General features: G+C 39.8%; 2 protein-coding genes across 8 annotated transcripts in view; one reads left to right on the top strand and one right to left on the bottom strand.

The window, feature by feature from the left end:
* Positions 1-2,659: 2,659 nt before the first annotated feature.
* On the top strand, positions 2,660-8,847 carry pdgfrl (platelet-derived growth factor receptor-like). Its single transcript, XM_036568679.1, has 6 exons — positions 2,660-2,843; positions 3,759-4,002; positions 4,602-4,753; positions 4,941-5,240; positions 7,827-7,963; positions 8,455-8,847. The coding sequence occupies exons 1-6, from the start codon at positions 2,789-2,791 to the stop codon at positions 8,644-8,646; spliced, it is 1,080 nt and encodes a 359-aa protein (XP_036424572.1). The 5' UTR covers positions 2,660-2,788; the 3' UTR covers positions 8,647-8,847.
* Positions 8,848-9,235: 388 nt separating this feature from the next.
* mtus1a (microtubule associated tumor suppressor 1a) overlaps positions 9,236-25,000 on the bottom strand; it is a 42,090-nt gene continuing 26,325 nt past the window's right edge. For 4 of the 7 annotated variants that reach the window (XM_036568672.1, XM_036568671.1, XM_036568674.1 and 1 more), the window contains 8 exons: positions 21,742-21,808; positions 14,445-14,659; positions 14,014-14,119; positions 13,795-13,868; positions 13,616-13,711; positions 12,987-13,103; positions 12,691-12,788; positions 9,236-10,692 (listed from right to left, as the gene is read on the bottom strand). In XM_036568672.1, the coding sequence (XP_036424565.1) occupies positions 10,476-10,692; positions 12,691-12,788; positions 12,987-13,103; positions 13,616-13,711; positions 13,795-13,868; positions 14,014-14,119; positions 14,445-14,659; positions 21,742-21,808 (990 nt within the window). In that variant the 3' untranslated portion in view covers positions 9,236-10,475. Of the gene's footprint in view, positions 10,693-12,690; positions 12,789-12,986; positions 13,104-13,615; positions 13,712-13,794; positions 13,869-14,013; positions 14,120-14,444; positions 14,660-21,741; positions 21,809-22,662; positions 23,265-25,000 lie in introns of those variants that run through there. The other 3 variants (XM_036568673.1, XM_036568677.1, XM_036568678.1) reach the window with 2 other exon arrangements.

Genomic DNA, 25,000 nt, shown 5'->3' with positions numbered 1-25,000 from the left:
AGCATCTTTTTCTGTACATATTTCAAAATTATTACTCCAAACAGAATGAAAAATGTAACCATCAGTATATCTGTTGTAAGCATGCTTAATTGCCTCCTATAGTGTTTCCACAATTGTAGAGTAAGATTGTCTGGTTTTAAAACTGGGAAACCCCCCTTCTGATGATGTATCTTGAAGGTGCGAGGAACTTTTAAAAAACTAGGCTGAGCTGTTTTTTTCCCTGCTAGCTGGCTAATGCAGAAGGAAGGCAGGTAGCTGATGTTACTGTTAGAAAGCCAAATATATGTCTGTTTTATTAGCTTTTACATCAGATGGATTTCGTTATCCTCAGTGGTTGTATGATACTGTGATAGACAAAAAACACAAAAATATACAAACTCATGTCACACTAAAGGATGCAATGCAGTGATACAGAATATTACATAACACAAAAAGTTACGTATTAGAAATTGTAGGGTAAAATTCCCTTTCAATGTGCTTTTTCAAACTAGATCAGGTTATTCAGAAGTTTAAACACATCAAGAAAATATCTAACATGTACCCTGAACCACATGCTATAACAGGAGAATAACTGTAATTTAATTCACTAGCTCAAAATAGATATACATAGCTAGATGCCGCGTTGCCTGTTGTTCTCTGTCTGAGGCGACACGTCTGCGCGTCCGCCATGTTGGAACGGTCAAGATCCGCTTGTGAACAAATTCACTTGCATTGAAAGATGATGAGTCTCAGGATTAAATCGGCCACAACTTCCTTATTACTCAACCGATTTTCACCGAATTTGTTTTGTTATAATCCTCAAACATAGATTGATCTAGGTTGCACGGACTGCACAGTCTGCACCTGACGTTTAAACGTTTAGCGCGAGTTTAGCGCGGGTTTAGCGTGAGCTACGGTCTCGCACACATCAGCAAATCCATCAATGTGTAAATCACTTCTAATCTTAATACACATAAAAATAAAATAAAGCCCCCAAAACACAGTAAGGACGAAGATAAAGTTGGCTTCTTATTCGCCAGCTTCTCGTTCGAGTTTTCCCGTTCCACCTTCAGTGGTACAGCAGTCACTTCTGGTGCCTGAAGCTGCACCATTTAAGGTGGAGCGGGAAATTCGAACAAGAAGCTGGGTGATGCACTATTTAAGGTGGAACGGGAAAATTCGAACAAGACGCAAAGAATGCTTTAACTTACCTAGCTATCTACAAAGCCTTAACCATCACGGTAAATAAATAACTACATAAAGTTAATGTGTAATTTTGGACAGTATCTTTTTTAAATTGCCGCTCTGTAATGGTACTGAATGCTGTCCAGCAGTGATGTTGACCGCCCTAACGTGGCAGCGCCGTTGACGTGTCTGGCTGAAACCAACGCGGCATAGGTACGCATTTCTATGTAGCTCAGAATGAAAAGTCATTCACACCACATTTTACCTTCATTCCAAATGTAGTCAATTACCCAAGACATGTTTAATGTCTGAAATCTCTTTAGTTTTGCATAGGAGTAAGCTTAGACCAATAAACTACAAGCTACATCAATTAGCATCATGCAAACTGCACGGCTAAAACATCACTCATTTTACTCAAACTTAGACTTGTGTCTGAAACAATAGCGTACTGTTAACCATAAAATGCAAATTCAAACTGCTAGTACTATGATTAGCTCAGCAACATATTTTTTATAGACAAAAGTGTCATAAAGTATCAGAAACCACCTAAACTGAGGCAAAGTAGTCATGCAGTTTGCACAATGCTAATTGGCTTTACTTGCTATCTACATTAGTCTTGTAGCTCCAGTGCAAAAATGAACAAGCAAACTTTAAATGCCACAATGTCTTGACAGACTAACTGCATGTGAGGTAAGTGGATCTGATTTTTCACCAAACTGTTTCCTTCAGAGTGCTTTCTATGACACTAACAAGTGATTCTAATATCTCTCTCTGCAATATTCTAAGCCACCAGCTGTGGGAGCTCTTTCCTCTGTTGATCTTTTTGTCAAGCCATAGACCAGTGTTTCTCAGTCCTGGCCCTGGAGGTCTACTCTCCTGCACATTTTAGTTATTATACTGCTTTGACACACCAACTTTAACTCAATAGTGGACTGTTAATAAGCTGCTATGTTGGAAGCAGGGAAAACACTAAAATGTACAGGGCAGTGAGCCTCCAGGACCAGAGCTGAGAATCACTCACCACAGTCCTTCACCCCATCAGCACTGCAGAGTTAAGTGCTTCTCCATGCAACAATGCTTCATCTAATCAGGAAATTATCAAATACTTCATGAGCTTAGTGTGAGACCAGGAAAACCATCAATCCCCGCAATGCTGTAGGTTCCCAAGGAGCAGGAGTGAAGAACAGTGCCAGAGAGGTTATGTAACAGCAGTATTATATGAATATTTGTGCATTAACCAAGAGTTTAGTGGAGAAACCAGAGGCATTTGTTACCTCATTTTCCACTGAAAGAAATCACTGGGTGCCAAGGCTTGGCTGTTTCTGAATATTTGATCTTTAATGAAACTAAATTGGTATCCCACCAAGCAGTAAGTCCAAGTTTATTGCATAAATCCTGCTGTTTTAGGACAGAGTGTCCTTTGGCCCACCAGAGGGCACCAGAACATTTTACATAATTTTCAGGGCTGGTGGGGGAGTTGCAGGGTTGAAGGCATTCCCCTTTTCTTGCAGAGGATGACTCCCTCAGTGTTAACAGGTCACTTGGTGCTTGTGGAGAAGGTTATGCTGCCTGGGCCTTCTGTAGAACCTGAAAAAAGCTTCACCGCCGGAACTGTCTCTGCACCATGAAGCTCTGGGTCCTCCTCACACTAGCACTGCTCTTGCTGGAGCTCCAGAATGGTGAGCCTGTCTCCTTTTTCTTTCTTCGGCTTTGTTGTTCAACTCCCACGAACATCCTCAACTATAATTTTGAAAGTAATTGTGGGCATGTGGCTTGTGGAGTTTGCCAGGAGTGATATTGGTGTTGGTGGAAGCGATGAAGGTTCCAGACTCAGGGAGTGATGTTGGGGAAAAGAGCAAGCTCTACTTTGAAAAAACAAAATTTGTTATTTGGGATTAAACTTCTTTATCTTTCTCATGTCTAGTAGAGTGACATATTTCATGTCCACATGCCTATTTCATGCATCTATTGAAAATATGTTCCTTTTAACTCTGAGATACCTTTAAAACCCAGCTTTAGAGAGCTAATTTTAGAAACAAAGCTTGTTCACCATTAACAAGCACTGTGCACATCTTTTATAAACGTGCACCTATCAATACATCAAATATGAACACTGTCTACATCCTATGGCACCATTTTGTGCAACAGACAAGTTTTGTGTTAAGTGATCTGATCTTTTTTGCACATTTTGCATTGGTATAAAGAACAAAAAGCCATATTCCCTGCAGTGCTGTTTATACAGCTGTGGGTTGGAAACATGAAACGGAGTAACTTTCCAGATGGGAGAGTTCTGCTGAACTGTTCTCCTTCTCCACTCTCTGGCTCTGCTACTGAAACACTGAAGGCAATTAGACACACATTACTGGTGAAATGGCATTGCATTTTCCATTCCTTCATTACATGGCAGAATAAGGGAATTTTAAAGTTGGGATGCTAATTTGGACTCTGTTAATTTTCATTAAGATTCTATGTTACCTACATGTCTGCCATGTAATCTACATTTCTTCTCATTTCCAGATTGTTATAAGCTGCCAATAAAACTCAGAAGTTCCACTAATGGCTTTGCATGGCACATCTTTCTCATGCTGACCCAGGTGCAAGTCAACACGTCAAGAGTGAGACAGATGCCCCTGAGAACCGTCTCAGACAAGGACGAAGTAGGAAAAGAGGAAAAGCTCACTCCATTCTCACCCAGGTTCTGGACAAGGGCCGGTTCCTACGTCTTGGTGATACTCTAACCTTAAAGCCTGGGAAAACGTTGGAACTAAGATGTAAAGGAACCAAGATTGTTTGGGCATACCCTTCTTACTTGGACACCTTTAATGACTCCCGCCTCAGGTACTCCACTATTTTGCTCGGCAAGGATTGGAGCTGTGGGTCTTTCATTCAGGTCCCTCTTAAGATCTAATACTATTTAAACTGTCGCGTGTTGATAGAGATTCCCATGAATTTCAGCAGATCTTATTTTTTAATCCAAACCCCGAACTAACAAAGCATACCATCACCTACACCAGGGGTCACCAATCTTATCCACAAAGGACAGATGTAGGTTTTCATTCCAATCAAGCAGGAGCTCTCCTAATTAAGAATGTGCATTCTGACCAATTTTCATATTCAAGTATCCATATTTTTGATAGAACAGATATCTGTGAGATATCCAGTAAACTGAATAAGGAAAAAACTGGAAGGGAAAAATACAACCATGACCTCTGCAGCCATGCTGACCCTTTGCACATACCATTGGTGACCCCTGACCAACACCAAGAATGTCCAACTCTTTTGGGATCCTAAAGAGCTGACACCTTTTAGACTTTAATTTCAACCTTTTAGTCTTTTCTCTGAAGACTATGAAGTTATTAGTGATGCTAATTAGGACTGAAACCCAGAGTACCTTGTGTTACATGTATTTGATGACTCCTTTGTTATGTTTGTATCAGCATTAAGCAGCATGAGAAGTTTGGTCAGTTGACCCTGACGTCGCCCTCTGCAGCTGACACAGGAGAGTACAGTTGCTGGTTGGTCCTCTGTGATGGTGAAGAATGTGAGAAGGAACCTGATCGCACCTCTGCCACTTACATATACTTTACAGGTACACTAGCATGTCTTAGGATGAATACCAGGTTAAAATACTGTTCCTGATAATGTTGCCATACTAATATGTGCATTTGCATGTGCAATTGATGTTTGGCCTTAATTAATTAGCAGGAAGATCCTAACAGTTGATGTTGTTCATCTCAGAGCATAGATCATGCAAATATCTTTGTCTCTCTGCAAAGACAAAGATGAGCTGTTTGTCCCTTCGGCTATCCACTTTGAGATTGTGTACCTGCGGCCCGATAAGTCAGCCACTGTGCCCTGCCGGGTGACCACTCCTAAGGCCACAGTCTCACTGCACAGGGAGGTGCCTCCAGAGGAGGTCTTTGCTGATGGAAGGTTCATCTCCTACAACCCGACTAAAGGTTTCATCTTGGAGAACCCCAGCCCAGAGCATGCAGGGGCTTTCTACTGCAAGGCCAACAGCACCACCAAAACCACCCCTCAGGTCTCCACTAAGTACCAGCTGCTCTATGTTGAAGGTCAGAAGGATACTGCTTATAAAGATGCAGGCATTTCTGTTGAAGCACATGTAGAAGACTGATGGTTATACATTATTTTAAAGGAATACAACATTTTTCATCTGCTGCATCTTGATCATGCAGTCAGTTACCATAGCCAAAAGGTCATTTGGCCTCATTTACCAATGTCCTCCCAAGTTTTTTCTTAAATTTGTTTTTGAGAAATGTGTCAAGAAAAAGTCAGTGTCAGATTCATGACGTGTTCTTAAACCTCAGAATTGTTCATACCTTTGTGCTCTTGAGTGTGTGTACATTCTGTTTTTATCTAAGAACAAATCCCAAATAAGAAAACATTGGTAATTGTCAGAATCTTTGTGAGAACTGCATGGGTTTTAAGAAGAAATTTCTTCTGAAGAACGGTTGGTGAATGACGCCAATTGTTTTGCCTTGTACTAAGAAAAGAGCTGAAAATCCATTGACTCAGAACTTACATATACAAACCCAATTCCAAAAACATTGGGACAGTATGTAAAATGCAAGTAAACACAGAAAGCTGTGATTTATAAACATATTTTGAACTGTATTTAAACAAAAGATATATGATGTTTTATCTCATCAACTTTTTTTTTGTGAACATAAATTCACTCTAAAATTGATGCCTGCAACATGTTTCCCAAAAAAGCTGAGACAGGGGAAATTTAAGACTAGGAGCACTCTGAAATGTTTTCATGTCTTAAACAGGTGATGCAGTCATTTTTGGGTGTGAAAGTAACATTCAGAAAAGGACTAGTCCTTTACGAGCAAGGATCGGTTGAGGCTCGCCACTCTGCCACAGATGCATTGGCAAAAAATTCAGCAGTTTAAAAGTAATGTTCTTCAGCAAGCGATTGCAAGCATTTGGGGTATTTCACCCCCTAAAGTGCATAATAACATCAAAAGATTCAGGAATCCGGAAAAATCTCTGTGCATAAAGGACAAGGCTGAAAAGAACAACAACTGAATGCCTGTGACCTTCGACCCCTCAGATGGCACTGCATTAAAATCCGGCATGCTTCTGTGAAGCATATCACCACATGGGTTCTGTAACACGTGCTTGGGAATATTTTGAAAAACCATTGACAGTAAACATAGTCTATCGCTGCATCCACAAATGCAAGTTAAGACTGTACTATGCACAGTGGAACTCGTATGTGAACAGCATTCAGATGCTGCCGACTTCTCTGGGCTCGATCTCATCTGAAATGGACTGATGCACGGTGGACAATTTTGTTAGACCAAAATACATGGAAATAATGGACGTCGTGTTCTCTGGGCCAAAGAAGAAAACACAGGCCTGAACGTGCTGCACCTTCACACAGATCCCCACATCTCAGTCAATATAGAAGGGCAGTCTTGGACTGGAGGTTAGGGAACCAGCCTTGTGTGTGTGTGTGTGTGTGTGTGTGTGTGTGTGGTGTTTCACTGCACGGATGGGTTAAATGCGGAGGTCTAATTCCGATGTGTTCAGACACAGTTGGCTAAAAGGTTCATTTCATTCATTTCAGATTGTTACCAGTGTAAAGTTCAAAAGCCATGGCATGGGAGTGTGTTAGTGGGTGACCTGCACATCTGTGAGGGCACTGTTAATACTGAACACAGTTTGGAGCAACATATGCTGCCTTCTAGACAACGTCTTTTTCATGGACAACCATGCTTATTTCAACATGACTACACCAAGCCACGTTCTGCATGTGTTTCCAAAGCATAATTAGAGAGTGTGGGTGCTAGACTGGCATTTATGCAATCTAGACCCGTCTCCCATTTAATTGTGTGCGAAATACACCAATGAAGGACTTGTATGGTTGAACAGTTGAAGACTTGTATAACAAAAGAGTGGCAAAAAATACTGCTTTCAAAACTGAATTGGTTTGTTTCTTCAGTGCCCAAATGACTATAGAGTGTTTTTAAAAGGAAAAATGTTATAACACAGTGGTAAACATGCTCCTGTTTTTTTTGGAATGTGTTGCAATCATCAAACTTTGAATGAGAATATATTTACAAAAAACAATGACGTTCATAAGGTAAAGGATAACATTTTATGGTTTTGTACTGTTTTCAAGGTAATGCAGGTCAAACAGAATTTACTAATCACTGCTTTCTGTTTAATCAGCATTTCATATACCATCCCAACGTTTTTGTAGCAACACAGTGAAAAAGCGGCTCTAATTACTTTTGATTTTCAGGTATACATGCTTGATCAGGCAGGGGTCTCTGAAAACAGCACCCACACCACTACATACATAACATATTACCACAGATTCTTCCCTCTGCAAAATTAGTTCCATCTCTAAAAGAATGAAGTGAAAAAATATGTGTTTCACATAAACGTTTCCTGACAGAATTCACTGGCTGCCCGGTTATAAGAGGTTTGAGCCAAGGTGTTTTCCATTCTTTTTCCTAAGTATAGAGAAGCATACCAAAATTTTTGTCCATAATAATCAAGAGTACGCTACAGACGTGGTAGATGAAGATTAAGTTAAAGAAACACTGGAGTATTTTGATGACAAGCACAACGTGATGTGGTTTGTTTACTGGTATGTGTATCCTCTCCCCACTTCCACATTCTAGTACCCAGTGGTCCACCTTTTGCAACTATTCAGGCCTCTTCAAATGAAGTGAGTGGAGGGGACATCTTTAACATCACCTGCACTGTTCTAGGGGAGCCTGAGGTTGAGGTCAGCTTCAGCTGGAGATATCCAGGCCAGGTAAATAGCAAATTGCTTTCTGGTAAAGAAGAGAAAGAGACTGGACAGTAAGACAGTTGCATGCATGAATGTTTGCTAATTAAGGTATCTAAAATGTCAAAAATGGTTGCCAAAGTAATCCATGGCACATTTCACTAAAAAGTGTCTTCTTGGACAATCCTGGTTCTCTAGCAAGGTTGAATTTAGCAAGGGCTTGTTGATAAAAGATTACTTCAGCATTTTTCAACTTAATTTAACCAGCCATATGTTTAGCTTATGGTTGATTACCAAAGGCAACTTCCATGTATTTGGAAATAAACAGAAAACCAAAAACATTGAAGCGTCTACCAACTGGCTTTTATTACGCAGTGCTTGAAATGGTTTTGGGACATACTCTATTATCATGTTGGTACAATTAATTTCACTAAGTTCATTTGTACATCTTTCTGCATTTTCACAATTAGTAATGCAAGTAACTCAGCCTGTTTACCTTCCTTTACATTCCATTGCAGGACCAGAGACCCGTCAGTATTCACAACTCCTGGAGGCTGATAAACAGAGGCGTAGGCCACACCACTCGCATCTCCCAGAGTGTCATGACTGTGGATGATGTAGAGACTATTGATTTTGGGAACTACATATGCACAGCCAAAAACATCCATGGAGAGACATCTGTGGCCACACTTGTGAACTCTTATGACTAGTTTTTCCTAAACACCCAAGAAAGCATTAAAACTGAAACGGACTGCATTTACACCACAGGCATCTTACTGCTGATTTGTATTGCTGGTACAGTAAAGTGTTACAGGGATTATTCATCGTAAGGCTAAGGAATAAATAGCTTTTTGAGGAGAGAGATGATGTTTTCATGGTAAGAAAAAAATAAAGTAAGGTTTTGTATTGTCCAGAGTGCTCATGAGTCTACGCTCTTTATAAATGCTATAATCATTATGTGTAATCCCTCACAGAAGTCAGTGTGTTACATGTCTGTGCATTGCTGGCAATGAACACAAAATAGGGCTGATGGTGGAGCTCAGTGTGGAAAGTGTGCTAAGCCCCTAATGGACTCCGTATGTGGAATGTGCAGTGCAGACTCAGTGCTTATTTTGGTTCAGCCTTAGACACTTTTTCTCGTTTTTCCTTCTCTCGCACCAGTTTTGCTGAATCTTTTCTGCATTACTGCTCCATCGCTAACGGATTTTACCATGAACATATATTCATAGAAGCCTCCTACACATTCAAATACTTTCAAGAAAAGCAGGGAAGGAAGAACTTCACATTGTAAGTAACAAATCAACTTAATTGCTTTTAATATGACTTTATTTATTTGCATATTTCAAAGTTTCAGCTTCACATCAATAAATTTAACACCCACAAACATATCGTAGCTAAACATATCCAAACAAACTCATACATGTTCCCTCTTCATTTCACTTACTTGTACAACCCTGACATACACATTTGAAATAGTCAGACCTTAAAGCTGCAGTAGGAGGTTTCAGACAGTGAGGGGTGCTCTTGAGGCCATTGGAACATGCACAAACAGTCATTTCTTTTGGTCCCATGGTCATATAGGCTAGATAGGGAAAAACAAAGTATATCATCTCTTTCTTCTGGGCTCAATAAGATCCTAAACCTGTATTCATATTTTAATGCAGTTCTTATAGTGGCAGAGTTTCATTACTAACTGGAAGCAGTAATAAGGCTTCTAATGCTCTGAAAGTTTAAAAATAAACAACACTGACTTCAAATTCATGAGACCATTGAAGCCAGGCTTAACTGCAGTTTTCCTCAATCAAATATCCTCAGTTGCAGTCAAGCATTATGCCGAGTTCAGGTACATTTGTATTATTTCTCTCAGACTTATATATCTCGCTCTTCAAATATAGGGGATTAAAAAGAGACAAATCTAACTGTAAAAGGTCATCACTTCTGGGGAATTTCCATGGCTAGTTGATACTACGCTCTTGTTCTTATGGTAAAATAAACAACGGTACACAGGTATGCGTAAAGGCTGCTAGTGGTAAAGCTTCTCAAATCACTGAAGGCCTTCATTCTTTGATTCTGATGGCACACTAGTCCTCTGCATAGAAACTGAAGACAGACTTTGAAAAAAGCATTTTGTCACTCCATTCATTTACAGCCATTAATGCATATTCCCGCATAACGCAAGACTGAGAACAATCCAGTGAAAGAAACGTCTAAAGTCAAAGCAAAAGAAAAGGGTACTAAAAAAAAAAACAGAAATTATGTACAAGCCCTGAGATTTTTTTTCCTTCTTCCAAAATCAGACATGAAAGGCAAAAATACAAAAAGGTAGCCTCATTGGTTAAGTGCTTCTGTGCAATATTTTCTTCAGTTTTTTTTATTGTCATTCAGCTGTACAAGATTCACCTGAGAAAAGATCCATTTTGGATTAATGTCCTTCAGGTGACAGGTCCCAGACCCACACACAGCTAATATAGCTTTCATAGCTTTCAGCATAGAGGCGGAAGTCTTTTAGTAGCTGCTTCCAGGAAGCTGAGGGCCAGTGTTATCTGGGTGAAATGGGGGGGCTCGAGAAGAGGCCTGAGTTGCGAGGGCTTTGGAGAGTGATGGAGGGGGAAGAAGGAGAGGTTTTGCGGGGGCTGCTCAGGTCTCCGTTCTGCAGCTTCCAGAGTAGCTCCTCGTTTTCCATAGACAGACGCTTGTTGACTTTGGTCTCCTTCTGAAGAGATTCCTGCAGGACGGCCTGCTCCGTGGAGAGTTGCCTGAAGAGGGAAAAAGCACACAATTGAGTTTCTCTAGTACAAACGTAAAATCACAGGGAAAACAAAAAAATCAGTTCCCGTGAGCAAATCAAACCTATCTTCAATTACCAGCCACAACTATTCAGCAAAACCTTCAATACAGTCCGGCACCTGGGCACACTTCCACAGACTTCAAAGTAGCACTCTCTGATTAAAGCAATCTTAAAGCTACCCTTAGGACAAGTGTTTGGGTAAACACACTACAACAAGCACTTTGCATAATCACGTCAAGCCTTTTTTAAATGGCCTGGAGCAACTATCTGTGAGTGAGCGAAGACAGGAACTAATTTCTATGGTGTGCAGCAAGGTTAGAGAAACCCGGTGTACACTGAGTTGGCCATTAGATAAATACACCTACCTTGTACCTACACTCATTGGCCACTTTCTCAGTTACACTTAGAGGTGGGCAATATGATGGTTGAATCATTACTGCAATAAATTATGTGATGTGTAACTGTGTAATTGACATGTAACTGACGTGTAACTGTGTTTCATTACAATTTGAGAACAGTTAGTCCTCCCATACAAAAAGAGATATAGGTAAAGTGTTCATGTAAGGGTATGTATGAAAATGATGAAAAAAATGTATTATTGCTTACTATACTTTAGAGTTTGAAATACATGTTTGAACGAAACAATATATATGAAATGTACATGACATGTATTTAATAGAGTGGTCAGTGATTGGACAGTGTTTAAAATCTCCAGCAGCACTTCTGTGTCTGATCCACTCTGTCAGTGCAACACACACTAACATGCCACCACCACGTCAGTGTCACTGCAGTGCTGAGAATGATTCACTACTTAAATAATACCTGTTTTGTGGTGGTCCTGACCATTTAAGTACAGGTAAACCAACCTACCTACCAACCTTCCGACCAACCCACCCACCCAGGGAGATTCACTCGAAAGAGGCCCCGAATATTCTGTTCTCACTCCTATTAGGATGAAGCAATCTGAACCAAAAAAAACACGCTACATATCTTGATGTGTGTGTAATCGATTGCATTACATGCGATGCTGGAATTGATCTCCTTTTTCTGCCAGACACATTTCGGCGTGGCGCTCCATGTTCCTGAACGTATCGGCAAGCATTAGAGTGGTTAAACGTTGCGACAGCTGTCCGGCGCCTACCCCATCGCTCCCACACAGGGGCATCCTGGCTTGTTCGAAGCTCCATATACTGAGGAGCACATTGCATATTGTTTCGTTCAGATTGCTTTGTCGTAGCGAGAGTTATTACAAAATACTTGGGGCCTCTTTCGCGTGAATCTCCCTGTATATATATATATATATATATATATACACACATACATATACACACACACACACACACACACATACATACATACATACATACATACATACATACACACATACACACACACACACACACACACACACACACACACACATAGAAGGCAGTATATATATATATATATATATATATATATATAGTCAGCAGTGTTCCTATGGTGGTCTTTTTTTCATTGATGGACACATATACACACATATATATATATATATATATATATATATATATATATTCTCAGCGACCTTCTATTGCATCCATCAATGAAAAAAGACCACCATAGGAACACTGCTGACTATATTTTTTGGGTGATGGGCCATTCTCAGTACTACAACATGGTAGTGAGTTGTTAGCATAAATTGCACTGGTACTAAAATCAGGCACAACAGCTTTTTTGGGTTTTTTTAAACATCTCAATGTTAGTACTGAGTTAACAGCAGTCTGCCAGACATAAATGTCAAGCCAACAGTGATCCTGTTGACAGAAGCTGAACACTGATAAAGGCCTAGGGAAGACCAGCACAAATTGTGCATGGAAAAAGATGAGCTACAATCTTTAAATATCAACGTAAAGAGTGCATCATCAAGGTGTGTCTAATAAACAGGTCAATAAATGTACACAGAAAGGGAGCAGAGAAAAATGAGTACCTCGATAAGGCAGCATGTCTGTCCATTCTGGCTTTTAGGTCTTCATTTTCTTGTTGGACTTTCTTAAGACATTCATCAAGCTTCACATTTTTCTCCATCTGGAACAACACATTCAAACCAAATTAAAGGAAGGTCTGGATCCAAGCCCTTTGCATCACAAGTTTAACAATCTGAATCACAACATGGTGTAATATGAAATGGCTGTTTTTCATTTATTTTTTAGCTACTCTTAATTTTATTAAGCAGGGAAATATCAAGGATGAGAATCCAAAGGCCAAAATGAGAGCTGAGCTCACCAGTTTGTCCATTTGCATTAATTTCTTGTCCTGTTGGTGGATCTGCTTGTTCTTAATGTCCAATACCACTTTCAGACTTTCCAGCTCTTGCTCCAGGTAGAGTGTGTGGGAGTCCTTCTAGAGACATCAAAGGTTAGTGAGCAAGATTAGAATATTTGCCAACATCTACAAAAACCTGCCTCTTTGACTCATGCAGAGGTTAAACAGAGGCATTGACAAATTCACTAATTGTTGACATATAGCCATAATCTTTTTCTTTTAAAAATGCACACAATTTCTTTTTTATAAATAACTTGCATACGTGAGTCTTTTGGGTCATTGTAAGTAAAAATAAGTGACTGGGTTGCTCTTGTTACTGTCTCGCTATGTATGTAAGCCTGCAAGTTCAATGGAGGGTCCTTATCTAAATCCTATTGTTGGCACTTTCAAAGCTGTAAGTGTCAGAACTCACTTAACACTCTTTAGAGAGGTCTGTCTAATATTAACCCGTCACTCCCTGAAAATCGTTAGACCCTAAATGGAGAGAAGTGTTCAAACTTTGCTATCAGTGGGCACTATTCCTGTCTACCTGATAACACAGATAAACAGTATGGCAGCAGGCTAGAGCTGAGAGATGGTGTAAAACAAACCTGACATTTCTCAGCCAGTTCTTTCCTCCAGTCCTCCTCTGCTTTCAGCTTCTCACTGAGCGAGCTGTTTTCAGCTGTGAGCTCCTCTATTTGATTCTGACAGAGGTGAAATGCATCAGTGTCAGAGTTTTGCTTTGCGATTATATTAAGATTTAACTTAAATCCAGTTATTGCCTTACAGATAATGTTGTTTCTGCATCTTTTAGTGTTTTTTCTAGAGTGTTGATCTCCTGCTCATGAGATTGTCTGAGTTCTGAAGGAGACAGAAAACATAACCATCACAAGGTTATTTACGTAAAGAAAAAATTATAATTATGTTTCAGGGTGAAGATATATGAACTTTGCATATGGAGCACTTAGTTAAAGGCTTGGGTGGAGAGAGAAAACATTTGAGTCACCTTCAAAAGATTTTTCATAGTGTTGTTTAAGGCTCTCCACCTTCTCTCCATGGCTGGCTTCCAGTTCTTTCTTCAGAGCTTCATGCTTGGCTCTCAACTCCTCCAGCTACATAAGCAGAAAAACAGTCTCAGTATGTGAAGCACTCTGCCAAGTGTTTGAATGTTCGAGAAACCAAACAGAATGGGTACACACAACCTCGCTAGCTTGTAAGCCCAAATATAAATCACTTGCATAGTAATGTTTCAAGACGAACGGAAACTTAGTCACCAAAGACCAAGTAACAGTTAAGAACATAACTGAAGAAATATAGGGATCCTGAAATGAAAATAGCTCTCTGGATGAGTTTTAGAGTAAATCACTGGGACATCCAAAAGAACCTCAAGTAAGAATTCCCAGAATTATAGTGAAGAAAACCATGCTTCTTACTCACCTGCTGCTCCATCTGGGCTCTGCACTTGTCCGCCTCCTCCTGGTATGTCTGGTGGACCTTCTCCCATTCTGCCGAATAGAAAGTCTTCAGGCGCTCCTCTAGATCCGCCAGGTCGGAGCGGTGTTGCTCCTGTACTTTCTGCAGGACTCTGTCGAAAGCTGCCCGCAGGTCCTCCTTCTCCTGCTCTAGACGTTCGCATGACTGTACAGAGCTCACTGTGGGAAACAAATCAATCCTTCATTCAGTGTCAAAAGGTACATGACATTTTATCCAATCAAAAGTAGTTTCTTCTATTTTTCATATTTGTTATGCTTGAATGTTTCAGAGCATCAAACTACTTTTAATATGAGACAAAATAACCGAAGTAAACACAAAATGCTGTTTTTAAATGACGATTTTACTTATTGAAAGAAAAAGGCTGTTAAGCCTGATGTGGTCCTGTGTTTAAAAAGTAACAATCCTCTTAGTTACTAAATCAACCAGTTAACCAAATTCAATTGACTATTGTGTTCAACTTCACTAGCCAAACCCAGGCATGATTACTGCCAGACCTGTTGGATCTAAATATCACTTAAACAGAACCTGTCTGGAAAAGAGAAGCAGCTAGAAGGTCTCAAAAAGCAACACCTGATGCCACCTTCTAAAGAGATTCAGATGTGAAACAGTGATTGAAATCTGCCAGTCTGGAAAGGGTTACAAAGCCATTGCTAAGGCTCTGGGACTCCAGCGAACCACAGTGAACCACAGTGAGAGTGATTATCCACAAATGAGGAAGAGTGGCGAACCTTTCCAGGAGTGGCCTACCTGCCAAAATTTCACAAAGAGCGCACTGACAACTCATGCAGGAGGTCAGAAAAAAGATGAACATCTAAAGAACAGCAGGCCTCACTTGCCTCAGTTAAGGTCAATGTACACGATTCCACAATAAAAAAAGACACTGGGCAAAAATGCCATCCATGGCAGAGCTGCAAGGCGCAAACCATTGCTAACCCAAAAAAAAAACACAAAGGCTTGTCTCACACGTGTCAAAAAACATCTAGATGACCCCAAAGACTTTTGGGATAATATTCTGTGGACTAATGAACCAAAGGTGGAACTTTTTGGAAGACATGGATCCCGTTGCATCTGGCGTAAAGCTGACACTGCATTACACCATAAGAACATCATACCAACAGTGAAACATTGTGGTGGTAGTGTGATGGTCTGGGGCAGCTTTACTTCTGCAGGATCTGGACGACTTGTCATAATTGATGGAACCATTAATTCTACTCTCTATCAGAAAATCCTGAAGGAGAATGTCCACCATCAGTTTGTGATCTGAAGCTCAAGTACAATTGGGTTATGCAGCAGGCCAATGATCGGAAGCACACAAGCAAGTCCACCTCTGAATGGCTCAAAAGAAACAAAATGAAGGTTTGAGTGGCCGAGTTAAAGTCCTGACTTGAATCCCACTGAGATGCTGTGGCAAAATCCAGCAAAACAGTATTCATGGGCATAAACAAGGATTTGTTTAAAAATAAATCAATAGAGAAAAAGTATTCAGATAAATTAATAACACCAGCACTTTGTTGCAAAGCTGCTGTTGGCAATATCAGCTTCACAACATTCATGGTAAGAAGTAAATGTTTGGTTCAATTTTGGCCAATTCCTCTTCACAAACCATATTCGATTCTACAAGGTTATAAGATAACCTCTGATGGACATGGGATTTCAAAATCCTCCATTCATTTTCAATGTAAAGAAGCTAGATCATGCAAGCACCTTCACTTGCTTTTTTAGAAAACAGTTTTGAGTTATTTTGGCTGCATGTTTGAGGTCATCTTGAAATATGTACCTTCTCACCAGACTCAGTTTCCTTCGTTGACATGTAATGCCCCAGTACCATTTGCAGAAATGCAGCCCCATATCATGATGCTCCCACCTCCTTACTTCACTGTGGGTTTGGTTTTCTAGGGGTCATACATGCAATTCTTCTTTCTTAAAACACACTGAGCTAAATTACGGCTAAAGAATTGTTCATTGTGTAATGTGTTGTTTCTGCTGCTTTCGGGTCATCCGGCACATTTTAGAATGACTAATAGCTTCTTTCTTATTTTCTTGATCATTAGTCTGAGAGTGCTTTGTGAAATCTTGCATGTCCAGGGACAATTAGTTGTAGTTCCATGAACATTTCATGTGTGTATTATTGAACCAGTTGTACTGACAGGAAGGTTTAAGGTCTTTGCTTCTCCCATTTGAGTGTTGTTTAATAACCTTTATCATGATTGTTGCTTGTTGCGTGAAGTCTTCCCAACCAAAAGCAATACATATCTGAATACTTTTTCCCTGTTGTTTTTTTTCTTTTTATAAACATAAGTTTATGCTTACACATACTTTTCTGTTCATATTTATAAACACAAAGTCCAAAGACATTACATGCGTATATCTGAAGTGAATATATATACACAAACACACACACACACACACACACACACACACACACACACGAAGCACATTAAATAATAAAAACAAAAGGAAAATTGTTTCTCCTCGCAGTAATTTATCACAGAAATGCTAAAATTATATTGCCCAACCCTTAAACCCACATAACATGCTTTTATTATTATTTTTAACCTTTAAATACTGCAAGTGTTTATTAAAATTTAGTGCACGACTTTAAACCAGAGCTTCAAAAGACAAATGAAAACCCATTTGCTGCCTTGACATGAGGTTCTGCCAACACTCTGTACTATGATTCATAAGAAAAGCATTCTGCTTGGACACACAGTTGTCACCACTGTTATGAAATAACTGACAGCTCTACAAGTAAAGCCACAACTGTTACATGAGACTACATGTCGAATTACAACTAAGAAAAGAGTTTTGACAGATGATAGCGTGATAGTTCACAAGCAGGGACAGCGCTTGAGTTGTACTGTGTTGTGTGTCAAAACCAACACTTCCACAAATATTCTTTTTTTTCTGAATAGCTTTTCTTATTGTTGGTAACAGATGCCTCTTAATCGACTCCCAGAGGGATTAGAGACACACTGCTGTTGCAGTGTGTACACAGTTAAGCGACTGCTGGTATCACAGCTGCAGCTGCTGCCCTTTGTGTTGTACACTGTGTATAAGGCTGTCAAGTCAACCATTTCAAACTAGGAGGCTAATCTTGTGGGACCACTCAGATTTCTGGATCTAAATGCATGCCCAGTGTCCTTCAGCAGTTCAGTTGCCAGTGTAGAATGGTTGCCCTTGGCTACAAGAAAAGTGTAAAGTTGGCAACACAATTAAATGTAGGGTTTGCACGTTTAATTTTTATCGTTACTGTGACAGGAGTTGCTACAAGAAACATTCATATTACAAGTGACGTAATTATATTGGTGAGAATGTAGCGTTAGAAGCCCAACAGGTGCTTCCCTGTGCTGAACTTAACCTCTGGTCTTCTGCTCTGGAGAGTGAGTAACTTAATCATTCGGCCAATTACAAAACACACACGTGCACAGAAAAACAACTGCTTCAAACAAGTTTATTCTCAGAGTTGTGTGCAAAACGTATGAAGCAGCAATGGCTACCATCACAACAAAACTACACCATCATGAGGAGCTTTTTTAAGAAGGTAAATATATATTTATTTGTTTTGTAGGTCTACACAGAGACCAAAAATATACATATTTACTTGTTTTTGTAGCCAGTACAGAAAAAAAAAAAAATATATGTTCAGGTAATGCTAACTGTTTTTGTAACAGCTTACAGTGCAGTGCGCCTTAATGTACTTGCACATCTGTTGTCAATAGTCAGTACTTCATTATTTTTATTTTGCATCACAGTTAATGGAGCTTTTGTAATTTTATATTTTTGCTATTTGCTTAAAGGAAATGTCAGATTAATATTTACAATACCATTTAGTCAGACGCACACTATTTTAATTATCACTTCTTATATCACTGTGATATCCAACAGCTTTGTGAAAGGTCTCATTTTATGTCCATATCGAGTTCTAACTGACATGTGTGACAGGTGAAACCTTTCTTCTCTCCAGATATGAACCAATAATATCAGATCTCCACATGTAAGCTATTCTCAACACCAAAACTGGCAAAATAACACTCTTTTCAAAACTAGCTTGCCATCAATATTGACTCACAGGACAAAATGTCTTGACTCTCATCTGGTTCTAATCAGAAGTCAAAAGAAGGCACTTGGGGTCAATCAATTTGTAGCTGTAGCACAAAGCAGTCTATTAGACAGCACCTGGGGTAAACAGTCACACCCTACACAAATACCTTAATCAAATATTTTTTTTAGCTAGTGACAATCATAAAGGAGTCTTGAGCAAGATCTGGAAAAAAGATCACTGATCAGACATACTGTATAGTGTCTCCTCTACAACCTGTGCCCAGTATAGACATAAAAGAGACACCAGAGACAGCAGATCAGCCAGAGCAAACACTCACTAATGGCTGGATGCATTTCATAAATCTGCAGTGTAATTCTATTACAGGGTAAATTTATGCTGCAGAGCTCAGATGCATAGCCTATAAATAATCCAAATAACGTGAGTGAATGGAAAAGCAACAGACGGAGGAGGAGTCTGCTTGCCACTGAACAAGGGGACAGGAGAAAGCATGGCATTACTTATCAAAGTGTTACTTATCATGAGTAGAACTGATATGAATGTGTTTCACATACTGGAGAAATCCACTGAGATGGCTGACAGCTGTACCAACCAGAGTTATTGTAGCTTTAAAATCTTCATTAGTTTTTATTTTTATTATCATTTTGGTTTTTGATTTCACTTTAATTCAGTTAGTTTTAAGCCTGCATTAACAGTTTTAGTGTTCTAATTTTCTGAAAAGTAATAGTTTTAGTTTAGTTCTTATTTAGTTTTAGGTATTATGATGAATGCTGTGATATTAGATGTATGATAAGTGTAGAATAAAATTAGCACAGCAGCAGACTGAGCTCAGCTTGAGCTTTCCCTAAAGCCAAATACAGAAGAGGTTCACTTCTAAACTCTCATTCATGCAAAAAGAAAAACACTAAAGATTTTAGTAATTCTATTTAGTTTCAGTTACTTTTGCAGTGGACATTATAGTTTTGATTTAGGTTTCGTGTTTCGTGTGTCATTTTTACTTTTATTACAGTTAATAAAAACATTTTTTCACTGCTAGTTTTAGTAATAGTTTTAGTTAAGCCTAATAACCCTGCTAAGAACAGCTATGGAAAAGAGGTTGATCACATTTTGAAGAATAACATAAAAAACGTCTAATATAGGAATCATCTTTTTGGGTTGCAACCCTAGCCAAGTTCAACCAACTAGTGATGCTCAAGGAGGTTCAGGAGTATCATGGCTTTCTGGCTTGGTGTATGGACTAAGTCCACTAAACCTAAACCACTTAATTATACTCATTTCTACAGAGTGAATGAATGTACCAACAGCTCTGCATGTATGCATGTGCAAGCCACAGGGGAGCTAATTACATATAATTACAGCAAGTTTTAAAGTGTGGTGTGGACAAGGGCAAATTCACCAGCCATAATCAGTGTTCCCCCTGATAAAAGGCTTTGTAAGAGAAGGACCAAAGCTTATGTGGTAAACAGGACTATGTTTTTCCAGAGAGATCTTTTTCAGAAAATCTACAGTACTGCAATTTAATAAGACTAAGCATTTTATCAGCCCAATCTGGAGAGAAGCCAACATGAAATGTCTCATGCTCTAGTGCTTACACTTCAGTGACATCAGTGAAACGAGAAACTCATGATAGCTATATTAAACAGCAAGTGGAAATCAATATTTGAAGCTTGCACTGGTAACAAAATAGCACTCTCCATATTAGCATGGCTCATGTGAGGTGGGCAAAGGGAGTCGTATGGGTGGGTGTCTCAGGCTTTTCTAGACGGCTGGAATGTGCTAATAAGCTGAGACGGTGTGATTATAACGGTAAAGAAAAATCATGTGCAGGATTAAGAGAGCCAGACATGATGGCAACAATGCAGAGTAAAAACACAAAATATAATGCCTTAAAAAACAGGTAAGGAATGGATACAATAAATACATCACGTTTCTGTCAAAAAAACAATAACAGCTAGAAGACAATAAACAGTTTCTGTCACTGATAATCCCCATGAAGAAGCTTGTGGTACTTAAAGAGAGACTGAACCCTAACCCCCTCCTCTCCTCCTATAAGTCAGCGCACTTAGACCAACTCCTACAGTAACTGTCCCTTCCTACAGACATAAGTAGGGCCTTGGCCTTGGGGTGCTCGTGCATGCCAGGACAGATGCCTCTCCCAACAGCGTCTGGAGGAAAAGGCATGTGGAAGAATGTGCGTCTCTGAAATCACCCTCAAGGGAAAGCAAAGCTCTAGTGACTTTGCCCTGCCATATTACAAGGCAGTAAAACAGATCGCTCTCCTGCCTCCCTGCCTTAACATCACAAATGGTTCACTGGCTGGTCCATGTGTAGTGGTGGGTAGGTGAAATTAAACAGAGGAGGATAGAAAAATCGAATTACAGGACAGCAGGGGAAGCCAGGCCAGTCGCAGTGTTATTGTGAGGAAACAGCACACCCACTGTTCTGTCCATTGATTACTTCCATTCGTGACAAGCAATCAGTTTATTAAAGCCATTCGCTAAGGGCTGTAGTTTTGTTGCTTTTTCCCTTTTCCTTCCACACATACTGGAAACTGAGTGTCACAAACAAATGTAGCATATCACTGTTGTCATATTAAAACAGCATCTGGAAATGCCAGCTGCCCTTACCTTTTCATGACAGATGGACCAAAATATATGGTTCAAAATTATATTGTTCCATTAAAGGGCCTATATCACGTAAAATTGAACTTTGCTCACATTTGTTAAACAACGGAGGTTAATGCCAGTATGTAAACATTGTTTCAAAATGCACTATTTACTCCCGAGTGGATATATAGGAAGTAAGCTCAAAAAACAGCCTGTTTTGGCTTCATTGTTTTTGTGATGTCACAAAAACCAACACATTTACATATATCCACCTATTCAGTCCACAGTAGTTTGCTCCACCTTATTTTGAAGGTACATCGAGCATTTCTAGACTGTTTCTTGAACAAGACAAAATACAGGGCAGCCAATCAGAACAGAGATCATTTACATACATCAGTCTTAAAGGCACAGTAACAAAAAATTGTTTAATTTCAGGGGATAATGAGAGGTTGTGTAACTGTTTTTAGTACATAAACCCACAAAAATATAAGTGCAAAAAAAAAAATGGAAAATTACCATTTTGTAAATAAGATGTTTTGTCATGACAGTGACAACATACAGCCTCAGTACTCACCAAGTTCCTCACGTAGGTTGAGCAGCTCCAGAGAAAGCTCCTGGCGCCGTTTCACTGCTCCTTCATGCTGCAGACAGAGAAGAAAAACTCATATCAGGAACTCACATACAGTATATGCACTTTCCTTCTGTGACTTTGTACAGGTGATCTTGTGACATGAATCAGCAAATATGGGTGAAAAGTAACAATGCTGCTTTTGAAATGTGATATTACATTATTTGGCCAACTGATGCAATCAGTTTTTCCTCCAAAATGCGCTTCCCACAGGACTAAAGAAACAGGACTGAAGAAAGCTAACAGATTAATTAAATCAGAAACTAAAAAAGCCAACTACTGCGCCACAGGATAACAACTGCAGTATTCACCAGCACTTACACTTCTGCATCATCCTGAGGAGGAGACAAACTTGGCTAAAGCACAATGTAGAATGAGAAGCATCTGAACAGAGTGTAATTGGTTTCCTCATGCAACTGGGTAAAGAATGATGCAGAGTGGTGTAATCTCCAAATGCCTCACACCCCTACCACTTGGCTTTTGCTTTCTTTAAGTGGAGGACAGCCAGACCCACAGCTGCAGTGCTCCAGTCAGCCTCCCAAAAACACGCAGAGGAGATCCAAAAAAACGTCCACAAGCTTTCAACCTGTGCCTTCCCCCGCAGATCAATAAAATCCCCACAGACACATGCGTCTACATGAGAACTGATAACCACTCAATTAGCAGATTGCACAGAAATGCATGAAACAGACTGTCTGCCAAAGCCAAATGCCAGATGATGAGTCACTTATAAACTCACAAACCTCACTGCCCAAGATTAATTATTAAAAACGAGAGACAGACTGTACACGCTTTAGTGCAGGCATCTACAGATATCTTATTTCTCGTCCTACCCTTGTCCCACAGGAGAAGCTGAAATGTCTTTACCCTGGGTCCAGCGCAGGGAACATTAAGGCACTCTTTGCTGCCGGAGCAGCCCATCGTCCAGCAGTCCTCTGCAGCTCTGCTCAGTCCAGAAAAGCAGGGGGGACAGCAGCCCAGGTGGAGGAACCACCACCACCTCCACCTCCCCACACAACTGCTCTCTCGCTCTACATCAGAGGGATGCCTGGATGAAGCCTTTCCATTGGCCCTGGCCTCCTCCAACCACTCGCCTCTTAGTGGCAAGGACTTACCGTAATGTCGCTAACAAAGGAGCCGTACAGGAGGAGGCTGCACTGTACACAGGGGCAGCATATGTATCCCTGCACTTTTAGACAGCCACCATGGGCAAAGCAAAGAAAAATAAATAAATAAAAACAGGAGTCTGACAGTACGCTGATCAAGTGGCACTTACTGAAATGCAGCATGTTATGGGAGGAGTGTGCAATGACCTTCCTGTGGGAGAAGAGAGGGGGAGAGTGCCTCCACTTCAGTCTTTCATCCCAGTGAAAACAAAGCAGTTGGTGCATTAACTGAGAACTATGTACTTCCTCACAAATCACTGCATCTATCTCTCTCTCTCTCTCTCTACATGCATATAATATATATATATAAAATTACAAGTATTTTATTCCACTTGAAAAATGCTACCTGCCCTTTATATTGGGGGAATATTTCATGTTGACTTGTATCTCATCATTTTTTTGCATGATTTGAAAATGCCAGTTACTCTTTGCAATATGCTAAAATGTCAATGAATGACATTTTAACAATTAAAAAATTATGAACGGAACGCTCAAATCGACCAAAATGACTTAGAATACAACCTTGTTCCATTAACTTCCATTCCAAGTCAAACATGTTTTTTCTATCTCCTGTAAAGTTAACTTTTTAGAGATAGATTTTGTTTTGACAGAAACAACAAATTTAGTACCTACATAATTTCAGGCAGTCTTTTCAACTTCCAAAGATACTTTTAGTTAAAAGCAAAATAAGAATAAATATCTCATGATACTGCACAACCAAGACTACAGAGAGAGAAGTCACAAAAGCCACTTCTATTAAAAATATGTATCACCAGAGAGCAGTTCATTTCCACTAAGCTCTTCAGATTCTTCTCAAAGCTCCCGCTGCCACAAAATAATTCACTATAATGCATTAAATGTCCAAACGAGACAAAATCAATATTAATCAACTGATAAATAAACTGCCTCAGACTTCAGTAATAGCCCTCCTTCAGACAGGAATGCTGGCAATGCATTTCTGTGCACTGTTAATACAGTCAATGCAAAAGACACAGCTGAACGAAATGAACATGCACGCACCGCCTCATAGTAAAATTATGGCAATGTGCTAAGTGTTGACAACTCTTTGCAAACAAGTGATATGAACCAGCCCACTCCACCTTTCTGAATGCCTGGCTCTGCCTGTAACCATATCGAGTCAGCAGCTGTACATTCTCACGCACATGGCAAGGCCCAACCCACTATTCTTAGGCTAATGAATGTTTAACGGATTCCACCGCAGGACATTGTGTTCCCATAACAAATACAGTCACATATGTGCTAACAAGTCACATTTTACATCATTACCTGCCGACAGCAAAAAGTGAAGGTGATAAGGTTTTTGTTGTCAAGGCACATATACACTTGCTAAACACAAAAGGATCACATAGTTTAAAGCTACCTCAAACTGAGTATGATGTGATAGTCCCAGTATGTAATACCAGCTGCATATTAACTGTGGAAACCTGGAGAAATCCCGAGAGATTCCCCTTCTTCACTAATCCATTTCCATTCTACAGTTTCTCTGTTCCTGGACTGTGAATCAATAACCTTCATGCTAACTTGTACAAAACATCAATAAAAGGCACATGAGCATTAGTATCAGTTCTCATGAAATTATTTCAAGAGTGGCAGTGATCCAAGAACTGGGTCCATGCAAACTGTGTGTAGTATCGTGTAGAAATAATCACTTATGAGCTGCACTGTGTCAAGAGCTCCGCTTAAGGCCTGACTAGCAGTGATGTCAGATAGAATAACACTTAAGAGGGCAGATAACAGAATGCAGAGGGTCTCTGGGAGTTGCAGAAATTCACTGTCAAACTACACTCTCCTTAACACTTCAGAGTATTTTCAGGCACATATGAGTGTGCTTACAACTCCCAGTATTAAATATGTCTAGGCTGGGTATATTTCAGACATGCTTTCATGGAGACAAAAGTACTGTTTACATTAGCGTTGATAAGAGATCATAAAAAGGCTGCCCACCTTGTAAAAGCTGTTGGTTTTAATATTAATAATAACACCACTAACATAAATTGCTGAATGTGTTTAACCTCAAC

This window comes from Colossoma macropomum, unplaced genomic scaffold, assembly GCF_904425465.1.
Source record: "Colossoma macropomum unplaced genomic scaffold, Colossoma_macropomum, whole genome shotgun sequence".
NCBI classification, from domain to species: Eukaryota; Metazoa; Chordata; class Actinopteri; order Characiformes; family Serrasalmidae; genus Colossoma; species Colossoma macropomum.
The sequence above is the reverse complement of the archived record's forward strand: the minus strand, read 5'-3'. Positions and strand labels throughout refer to the sequence as shown.